This window comes from Orycteropus afer, unplaced genomic scaffold (assembly GCF_000298275.1).
Source record: "Orycteropus afer afer isolate SDZICR_OR568_19922 unplaced genomic scaffold, OryAfe1.0 scaffold00418, whole genome shotgun sequence".
Taxonomy (NCBI): Eukaryota; Metazoa; Chordata; class Mammalia; order Tubulidentata; family Orycteropodidae; genus Orycteropus; species Orycteropus afer.
Genome location: NW_006922005.1, coordinates 2,528,819 through 2,540,095, shown reverse-complemented (window position 1 = coordinate 2,540,095; position 11,277 = coordinate 2,528,819). Strand labels below are relative to the sequence as shown.

General features: G+C 38.3%; 1 protein-coding gene across 1 annotated transcript in view; it reads right to left on the bottom strand.

Annotated features, from left to right (window-relative positions):
• Positions 1-11,277, bottom strand: part of SLC25A31 (solute carrier family 25 member 31) — a 105,497-nt gene that overhangs the window by 50,112 nt on the left and 44,108 nt on the right. The window contains exon 2 of the mRNA XM_007953832.1: positions 8,654-8,781. Coding sequence (XP_007952023.1) covers positions 8,654-8,781 — 128 coding nt within the window. The remainder of the gene's footprint in view (positions 1-8,653; positions 8,782-11,277) is intronic.

Below are 11,277 nucleotides of genomic sequence, written 5' to 3'. Positions count from 1 at the left end.
AGGGACCATTCCCTGGAGAAGGATGTCATGCTTGGTAGGGTGGAGGGTCAACGAAAGAGGGGGAAGCCTTCAACGAGATAGATTGATACGGTGGCTGCAATGATGGGCTCAAGTATAGCAGGGATTGTGGGGCTGGCGCGGGATAGGGCAGTGTTTCGTTCTGCTGTGCATGGGGTTGCTATGAGTCAGAAACGACTCAACGGCACTTAACAACAACAACAACAATGACGTCTTTGATGTCATCCTACAACTCTTCCGGTCTTCAGTGATTGGTGTTCAATTAATGAAATCTGTTCTTCAGATGGTCTCTAAATTTAGGTGTTATATACTCAAGGTCATATTTTGGTTCCTGGGGACTTGTTTTAATTTTTTTCAGCTTCAATTTAAACTTGCATATGAGCAACTGATGATTTGTTCTACAGTTGGCCCCTGGCCTCGTTCTGACTGATGATATCCATTATCTCTTTCCTGTGTATTCTATCTGGTGAGGTCCACATGTATAGCTGCCATTTATGTTGTTGGAAAAAGGTACTTGTAATGAATAAGTCAAAATTCAATCATGCAATCTCCAGTGTCATTTCTATCACCAAGGCCATATTCTCCCACTACCAATTCTTCTTCATTCCCAACTTTTGGATTCTAATCATCAGTAATTATCAATGCATCTTGAGTGCATGTTTGGTCAATTTCAGACTGTAGAAGTTTGTAAAAATCTTCAATTTCTTCATCTTTGGCTTTAGCAGTTGGTGCATACACTTGAGTAATAGTACTATTAACTAGTCTTCCTTGTAGTCATATGGATATTACCTTATCATTGATAGCACTGTACTTCAGGATAGATCTTGAAATATTTTTAATGATGAATGTGACATCATTCCTCTTCAATTTGTCATTCCAGACATAGTAGATCATATGGCTGTCCAATTCAAAATGCCCAACACCAGTGCATTTTAACTTACTAATACCTAGAATATTGATCTTTGTATGTAGCATTTAATTTTGATGACTTCCAAGTTTCCTAGATTCATATTTTGTATATTTCATGTTCTGGTTCATAATGGATGTTTGCAGCTATTTTGTCTCATTTTGAGTTGTGCCACATCAGCAAATGAAGGTCCTGAAAGCTTTACTTCATCCACATCATTAAGGTCGACTCTACTTTGAGTAAGCAGCTCTTCTCCAGTTGTATTTTGTGTGCCTTCCAACTGAGGGTCATCTTCCAGCACTATTCCAATGTTCTGCTGACATTCATAAGGTTTTCAGTGGGCACTTTATGAGAAGTGGACCTGGCCATATCCTTTTTCCTAGTCTGTCTTAGTCTCGAATCTCCACTGGAACCTGTCCACTATGGTTGACCTTGCTAGTATATCGAATACTGGTGGCATAGAGTCCAGCATCACAGCAACACATAAGCCACCACAGTATGACAAACTGACAGACAAGTGGTGGACAGGCAGGCATAACATGTAAGTAGTACGGTCAACCTAGTGAGGGGTGGGAAAAAGTAAATGACGAGAGGGAAAACTCAAGGAAGGAAGGAAGGAATATAGGAAAGAAGGAAAAAAAGAAGGAAGGAAGGACTTAATTTTGCTGACTGATGATCCCACAAATGTTTTTGTAATGGATAAAACCTGTCATTCTACAATTAATCTTGAAAAGAAAATAGACCCAGGAGAGGTTATGTATCAGTATAAATAAATTTCCATTAATAATAACTTAGTAATTTCAAGTCTTGTTAAAGGAGAGGGCAAGGATGGAGAGGAATCAGGAAGAGAGAAAAGAATGAAAGAGGAGTCTGAAGGTTTTTATGGAAAATAATCCTATTTATTGTCAACTGTTAACAAACAGATACTATGTGAGGAAACCCAATGATGGAAGAATGTCCTGGGAACAAAGTTTTTTTCTAACAACTTTTTCTAGGCAAAGAAGAGAGCTGGGAGAAGCTCCAGTGTTCCCTGTCTATGATTGTACTCCTAAGGAATCTCCTAAGGTGTGTGTTTTGGTTAACTAGAGCCACTCTGACAGGAATATACCACAAAGGGGATGGCTTTAACAAACAGGAGTTTATTCTCTTACAGTTTGGGAGGCTAGAAGTCTGAGTTCCAGTGCCAGGCTCTAAGGGCTGGGTGAAAGCCCCTTGACCTTGGGCTTCAGCTTTGCCTCTTGCTCCTGGCCCACTGAAGCTAGAAACATCTCTTCACTCAGGCAACTGCTAGCTGCTGAGGCTGACAAACCCAAGGTCAACAAGTGAAAAGGCATAGTCCCGATTTTACCAAGCCACAAGCCACATGGCAGACCATTAATTCAAGTCCATTAAAAGTCCCAAGATTGGCAGGGCAACATGGCAGGCTGCTGAACAATGACTTGGCTACATGCAAGGTTCAAGCATGCCATAAGCTGAAGACCTTCCTCAAAGTTGCTTCTTATATATGGGAAGCAGCCCACATCCTTAAAGCAGCAGCTACTCAGCTGCTACAGTAGATTCCACCATGGAGTTAATTACCAATCTCACAATGGGGAATAACTACATCCAGCTGCCCAGCCACTCAACCAGGCCCAGCCAATGACATACAACTGTAACTACCACCAAACCAAAATTCAGTCAGATCCAACTCACAGCGACACCCTCTTTGGGTTTCCGAGGCAGTATCACACAGAAGTAGATTGCCCAGTCTTCCTTCTGAGGAGTGGCTGGTAGGTTTGAACCACCAGCCTTCTGGTTAGCAGTCAAATGTATGGCAGGAAAATGATTTTAGGCCCAACTGCAGCTCATACAGTCCAGTGAGCTTAGCTGAAGGAAAAGTGTGGAGGAAGGACTTGAGTTTGGGAGTTAGAAAGACATGGTCAAAATACTTGGGTAAGTACTTTAAGCTTTGACTTTGTTTTCCTCATCTATACATTTGGGATAAAAATAACTGCTTCACAGTGACAATATATGGTATACATGCACCTCCCCTACCATGGTTATTTAAAAAAACTTTTTAATTTGAAATAATTGTAGATTCACATGCAGTTGTAAGAAATAATAAAGTGATCCCATAAGCCATTCGATCAATTTTCCCCAATGTTAACACCTAGCAAAACTACAGTACAGAAAATTGACACTGATAAAAACCTAACATATTCAGATTCCAACAAGCTTACATAATCTTTGCACTTATTTGTATGTGATTTAGTTTTATGTCATTTTATCACATGTGCAAATTCATGTGACCATTACTACAGTCAACAGTACCATCCTAAGGATTCCTCATGCTATTCTTTTATAGCTATAGTCACTTCCTTCCTTCCTGTCAACATTATTCTATTTTCCATCTCTTTAACTTTGTCATTTCAAGAATGTTATATAAATGGAATCAGCAGATAACCTCAGATACTGGCTTTTTTCCACTTAGCATCTAAAGTTGCATGTTTTAACAGTTTGTTCCCTTTTATTGCTGAGTAATATTCCATGGTATGCTATATAACAGTGTGTTTAACCATTCACCTGGAGAAAGACATCTGGATTGCTTCCAATTTTTTTTTTTTTTTTAATGAAAAAAGTGCTATGAACATTGTGTACTGTGTGTGTGTGTGTGTGTGTGTGTATGAATATCAGCTTTCATTTATCTGGGATAAATGCCCATGAGTTCTATTTCTGAGTCTTATGGTAAGTGCATGTTTAGTTTGTAAGAATTTGCCATACTCTTCCACAATGACAGTATCATTGCCCATTCCCATCAGCAAGGTAAAAAATCATTTCATGTTATCACCATTTTTTATTTTAGCTGTTTTGATAGGAGTATAGGGATATATCATCATGGTATATCAATGACTTTCAAACTCACATACTACATCCATTTGTTCTATTTTCCCTCCTTCTTTTAAGAACAAGTGAGAAATCAAAAATATGGATTTTTCTTTTTCAGTTATTTTTCTTCATTTTTTTTTGGTGGTGTGGGGGTGTTTGAGATAAAATAACATTTTGATGTCCAAGGGCAGAATTTAATGGGTCTTGAATTTAGTAAATTTATTATAATTTAGTAAATTATAATACTTGAATTAGTAAATTACACATATTTAAATATTACATCATTACTTAATCATAACCTTTACATTCCAAATAAGATAGGATGTTTTTTTATAGGTATACTTAAAATGTCTTAAATTCAGGCTCTACTAATTTGGAATTTATTATAGATTTTTCAATAGTATCAAAGTATAATTTAAAATAAAAATATATGTAACAAAACATTTGCTAATTACAATTCAGTGACACTAATTAAATTCATAATGCTGTGCCACATTACTGCCATCCTTTCTCAAGTTATTCCACCACTATTTCAGAAACTCAGGGCCTCCTAAGCAATTACTCCTCTTCCCCATTCTGCTCACTCCTAGTAAACAATAAAAGCCTTGGTTTCTATACATTTGCTGGGTGAATGCTTGCTTTTATATATCTGGGGCTTTGTGCCATGCTATATTAGTTTGACCTGTGGGGGCTGGACACTAAATAGTTGTCAGTCACACTTCTATGCTTGTGTGTCTGATTCCCAACAAAAACCCTGGAGACCAAAGTTTGTGCAAATTTCTCTGGTTGGCAGAACTTTGCACATACTGTGATGCACTGTTGCTTGGAAAATTAAGCATTGCCATGTGACTCTACTGGAAGAAGATGACTGGAAGCTTACATCTGGTTTTTCTTGGATTCTAGCCTATGTGTCTTTTCCCTTTATGGTTTTAATGTGTCCTTTTGCTATAATAAACTGTACCTATGAGTATAAAAGTTTTTCTGACTTTGAGGAATCTTTCCAGTGAATCATCAAACCTGAGGATGGTCTTGAGGGCAGCCTCTGATACAGGTAAGAAGGAAGACTCTGAATCAAGGAGAGTTTCAGTTATTAGAGTTACCAGCTAAAGAAGACAAGGACATTTTACTGAATGCCTATCACAAAGAATGGCATTTTGCTAAGCACTTTATATGTAATCTTACCTAAACCTCAAAATAAAACAATGAGGTAGATATTATTATGTCCAATTTTCAGATGAAGAAAATAGGGATCAGAGAAGAAAAGTGACTTTCAAAAGCACATGTAGTGCCTAAGCATTTGATTGCTAACCAGAAGGCTGGTGGTTCAAACCCACTACCACTCCTCGGAAGGAAGACTGTGCGGTCTACTTCCATAGGGATACTGCCTCGGAAACCCAAGGAGGAGGTCGCTATGAGTTGGATCCAACTTGACAGCAGTGAATTTGAGTTACATAAAGAGAGTGCCTGGAATCCAAGTCCAGATTTTCTGATCACAAGTCCAAAGAGTTTTCTTAGTTACTTTTATGACCCCCTCCATACCTAAGACAGTGCAAAGCATTCAATAAACAGTTTTCTAAATGAAATAGTGAAAAAAAGAAAAAAAGGGCGAATAAGGGGTATAAATCTAAGGAGACAACAACAAAATGTTCCACAGACAGTTGCTTTAGAAAAATCTGCTAAGATAACTTGGTTGCTTGGTTGGGGGTGTTGTTGTTGTTGTTATGTGCCGTCGAGTCAGCCCTGACTCATAGCGACCCCTCCTTGGGTTTCCGAGGCAGTATCACTACGGAAGTAGGATTGCCCAACCTTCCTTCCGAGGAGTGGCTGGTGGGTTTGAACCTCCAGCCTTCTGGTTAGCAGTCAAGTGCCTTAGCCACTATGCTACCAGAGCTCCCGGTTGGTTGGGGGTGTAGAGGGAGAAAAAAAGGTTGCGAGGGAAAGAGAGTGTGTAAGGGTGAGGGGAAAGTCTGAGAGTAATGCAGATGTGATAGTGTATATGAAGGCAGCAAAACAAACCAGGAAAGATTACTGTAGTTCATATGAGTAGGAAATTTTGAAATTGAGATTTTTGTAACAAATAATTACCCTGCAACAAAGCAAAAACAAAAAGTACCTTTGCAATTAATAGAGAGAATTCTCTAACTTAAATTTATCATTTTCCAGTTTTGTTTAATAGCCTACATCATAATCAAGAACACAATTTATTTCTTCAGAGAATAACTTATATCAGTGGCTCTGGTGGTGTAGTGGATAAAGCACTTGACTGCTAAGGTCAGCAGTTCAAACCCAACAGCTGCTCCACAAAAGGAAGATGGGATTATCTACTTCCGTAAAGATTTACAGCCTCAGAAACCCAGTGGGGGTTACTTTGAGTCAGGAACAGCTCAATGGTAGTGAATTTTGTTTTTTAGTTTTTGGCAGAAAATACTTATCTGTTGACTGCTTTTTTTTTTTTTTAAATTTTATTTTGATTTGGGTGAAGATTTACAGAGCAAATTCACTTTTCATACAGCAGTTCACATATACTTTGTCTCATGTCATTGACCAAAATTTACCACAATGCAACAGCTCCCTTCCCACTTCCTCCCCATAGTTGCCTCTTCCCAGTGTCCATCCCTCCATACTGTCCTGCCCCCTGAGCTGTCTCCCTGTGCATAAGCCCTTCCTTCTTTCTCCCTTCCTTCTCCCATGATTGTTCTCTCCAAGGAGTGTATCTACTTGAGGTAAATGTTCAACTCATATGCCTGTATTTTGTTTGGCTAGAAACCACAGGTGTGGGTTCAATTCCAGACCTGAAGGGCAGCTAGGGGCCATAGTCTCAGTGGTTCCACCAGGCTCTATCGGACCAGCAAACCTGGTCCCCCCTTTTTTTTTTTTTTTCCCTCCAAATGATTTTGAGTTTTGTTCCACATTGTTCTCCCTCTCTATCAAGGATCTCCTACATAGATCCCCTTCCAAGTGGATGACAGTGGTAGCCGGACACCATCTAGTTCTTCTGGTCTCATAGTTGTATAGGCTGCGGATCAGATGGTGTACCAGTTGCTTGGACTAATTGTTTTCATGCATCTTTGCTCTGGATGAGGAGAGACCCATTGTTACATCTAGATGGCAGCTTGCTAGCTTTTAAGATCCCAGTCACTACTTGCCCAAGTAGGAGGTGAAACAATGTTTTGTATAGTACGTTATGCCAATTGAGCTTGATGTCCCCTGTGACTATGGTCCCAAGCCCACAGGTTCAACTACTCGGTCGCTCTGGGTAGCTGGCTTTGACCAAGCAGTGACTACAACCTTGCCCCTTGTCAGCTCTACTATACACCTGGGAATTCTGATCATTCACATAAACTTATAGGACCATTGTCTGCCAACCTTATTCCCATTTGCTTTAGTTGCTCATCACTCAAAGGCAAGTTTCAGAGTCTCTTCCAACATCCATTCTGGTCTTTTCTTCCTCTGCTGTCTTTTTAATGACCTTTTGTTTTTTTCATGGATGATGTTCTTGATGTCATTGCACAATTCTTATGGTTTTCAATAATTGGTGTTCATTGCATCAAACCTATTCTTTAGATGGTCTCTAAATTAAGGAGGGGTATATTCAAGGTCATATTTTGGCTCTTCTGTACTTGTTTTAATTGTCTTCAACTTCCAGTTGAACTTGCATATGAGCAGTTGATAGGCTGTTCCACAATCAGCTCCTGGCCTTGTTTTGGCTGAGGAAATTGAGCTTCTCCATATTCTCTTGCCACAGATCTAGTCAATCAGATTCCTGTGTATTCCACTTGGTGAAGTGCATGTGTATAGCTAACATTTGTGTTGCTGAAAAAAGGTATTCACAATGAATAAGTCTTTGGTCTTCCAAAATTCTATCGTGCAATCTCTAGCATTATTTCTGTCACCAAGGCCAAATTTTCCAGCTACTGGTGACTCTTCTTTGTTTCCAACTTCTGCATTCCAATCACTGGTAATAATCAACACATCTTAATTGCATGTTCAGTCAATTTCAGACCATAGAAGTTGGTAAAAATCTTCAATTTCCTCATCTTTGGCTTTGGTGGTCGGTGTGTACATTTGAATAATAGTATTAACTGGCCTTCCTTGTAGGCATATGGATATTATCCTATCACTGATAACATTGTACTTCAGGATAGATCTTAAAACATTCTTTGTCACGATGAATACCATGCTATTCCTCTTCACCTTGTCATTCCGAGCATGTTGTTGTTGTTATGTGCCGTCGAGTCGGCCCCGACTCATAGCGACCCCTTCTTGGGTTTCCGAGGCAGTATCACTATGGAAGTAGGATTGTCCAACCTTCCTTCTGAGGAGTAAATCATATATTTGTCTGATTCAAAATGGCCAAAACTGGTCCATTTCAGCTCACTAATGCCTAGGATATCAATCTTTATGCATTCCACTTCATTTTTGACTACTTCTGATATTCCTAGATTCATACTTAGTACACTCCATGTTCCAATTATTAATGGATGTTTGAGGCTGTTTCTTCCCATTTTGAGTCATGCTACATCAGCAGATGGAGGTCCCAAAACCTCTTACAGTTAATAGTTCTGTTTTATTTTTTTCCCACCACTTGAGCATCTCTTCTCCAAATAAACATCACAGTAAGACAAATCCAATTTTTTTTTAAGAAAATTTTGTGGTTGTTGTTGCTGTTATGTGCTGTTGAGTCAGACCTAACTCATAGGGACCCCTCCTAGGGTTTCTGAGGCTGTATCACTATGGAAGTAGATTGTCCAACCTTCTGTCTGAGGAGTGGCTGGTAGGTTTCAACCACTAGCCTTCTGGTTACCAGTCAAGTACCTTAGGTACTACGCTACCAGAGATTTAGACGAATTAAAATATAATTACCTGTTTTTCTTTATTAACACCAGACATGAAAAATTGCTTGTATTTGTCCTTGAAAGCAAAATTCAGAGCTTGTGTTGGAAAATACCGGATAACATTTGCCAAATTGCCACGCCAATAACTCAAAAAACCTACAAAACAAAGTATAGTAAATATGAAGTTATATTGTATGGTCACTAAATAATTTCTGTAATTTGAACAAATTTAGCTATATGAATTATCTAAAACTTCTAATGAGAAAAATACACTTTTGTAAAACATATGTGTCTCCACTGAAGAAAAAAGGCAGTATTAACTCCTTGTTCTCCATCCCAATTTTGTAGATTTCCAATAAAAAAGCCTTGAATACCTAAAAACCTATGGAAAGCATTACCAGTCCTTTTAATTATGAAACTACAGATAAGTACAGCAACACTTATAGCTTTGACACAATACTATCTTCAAAATAAGTTTTTGCCTTAAGAACAAAAGTTCTAAGTGACAAGCTTTAGATATGCAACTAAGTCCAGAGTATCAGCTTTTTCATAAGAGACAATCACACACACACAATAGATGTCCCTGCCGCAGCACTGACTCAGCCTTTACTAGTGCATTTAATGATAATAGCTACCACTGTATGCCAGACACTGGCAAAGGCAATATTTAATACCATGTAATCATCACATTATGCTTATGATGTAGGTTTTCCTATTATCTTCATTTTTAAACTAAAACTTAAAAAGCTTAAAACTTTTCAAGGCACACTGCTAACAAATAGCCAGACCAGGATTTAAAACCAGGCCTTCTGATTCTACTCCAGGCTTGGGGTCTAGAGAAACAAAACATAGAAATGTCTTAAAATTATTACAGAAAATAAAGCTCTACCAAAGAAAATGGAAACTGATTACTATAAAAATGTTGAGGTAATATTAGCAAAACCAACAATAGTAGTGCATTAGGAACTGCTTTTAACTCATTTAATCCTCATAACCACTTCATGAAATAGGTGCTACTAGTCTCCCCATTTTACACATGAAGTAATGAGTTTAAAAACAACTCCTGAGGCACAGAGAAGCTAAGAAACTTGCACTAGGTTGTGCAGTCATAAAATGGTAGAGGAAGAATTCATACCCAAGAGGCCTAAGTTGACAGTTCAGCCTCTTAAATTCAATGTTGTTGTTGTTAATGGCTGACAAGTTGGCTCCTGACCTATGACAACCTCATGCACAACAGAACAAAATGCTGCCTGGTCCTGTGCCATGCCCAGGATCACATGCAGATCAGATTGTTGTGATCCACAGGGTTTTCACTGGCTGATTTTTGGAAGTAGATCACCAGGCTTTTCTTTATAGTCTGTCTTAGTCTGGAAGCTCTGCTGAAATCTGTTCAGCATCATAGCCACATGCAAGTCTCCACTGACAGATGTATATTGGGTATACATGAGGTACACTGGCAGGGAATCACACATGAATCTCCTTTATGGAAGATGAAAATCTTATCAATGAACCACGATTGTCCCCTTAACTTCAATTAAAAAACAAACCAAACCTGTTTCTGTTGAGTTGATTCATTATGACCCCATGCGACACAGAGCAGGATTGCTCCACAGGATTTTTTTTATTGGCTATAATCTTTGTGGAAGCAAATCACCAAGCGTTTCTTCAGCAGTACACTGGGTGTGTTGGAACTGCCAACCTTTAGGTTAGTAGTCAAGGGCACACCATTTCCACCACCTAGGGATGCTCAGTACATTTTCATAAATACTTTAATCACACAAATATTTTCTATAGTGAAAATGGTTAACTGACCCACCAGCTGCTCCTCGGAAGGAAGACTGGGCTATCTACTTCTGTAGAGATACTGCCTCAGAAACCCCAGAAGGGGTCGCTATGAGTCAGAACCGACTCAATGGCAGTGAGTTTATTTATTTATTTATTTGTTTGTTTTTTCTTTAACGGAAGCAAAATAAAAATGTTAAGATATGAGAAACATAAGTAAATTATAAAGAAATATTTCTTGCTAGTAAGGGCCGCACTGTGAAGTACTGAGGGAGGTTGGTGATTGAATCTAACATTGGGAGGTATTTTTAGTAATTTTTAAGTTCTTAGTTAACAAAAACATTGAAGGACACAGTTAACCTATGGAAGAGAAAGAAAAAAAATAAGACATACTTGTGTAAATGATACTGAGAATAAGATTTTATTTTCTGGACCACAGTTTAGAGTAACACAATGGCAGTTTCTTGGCAGAGAATGAAGTTGATATTAGAAAGATCAGCAAGAACAGGGCAGGGGACTTATCAATCTGATGAAGTGAGATTTAAATTGAGAGATACTTGGAGGGAGAGAAGCATCATTTGTTTTTTAAAAGACTAATAAACTGAATTTTGAAATAGTATTTTATGTCAGAAAGGTACTAGAGTTTCATTTTACACATGGCTCTTAAACATTAATGGCCACTTTGGAAATGGCTGATTTAGCTGGCTGGGCATATGAGATATGGATTTCAGACTGTAAGTTATGAGTTGTAATTCTGTAATTATGATCATAGTATTGAATTAATGCTTCACAAAATGAATGTCATATATAAGAGTAGTAAAGATTTGTAACTTTGGCTAATGTATTGAATATAATTGGAATTTTTTTTTT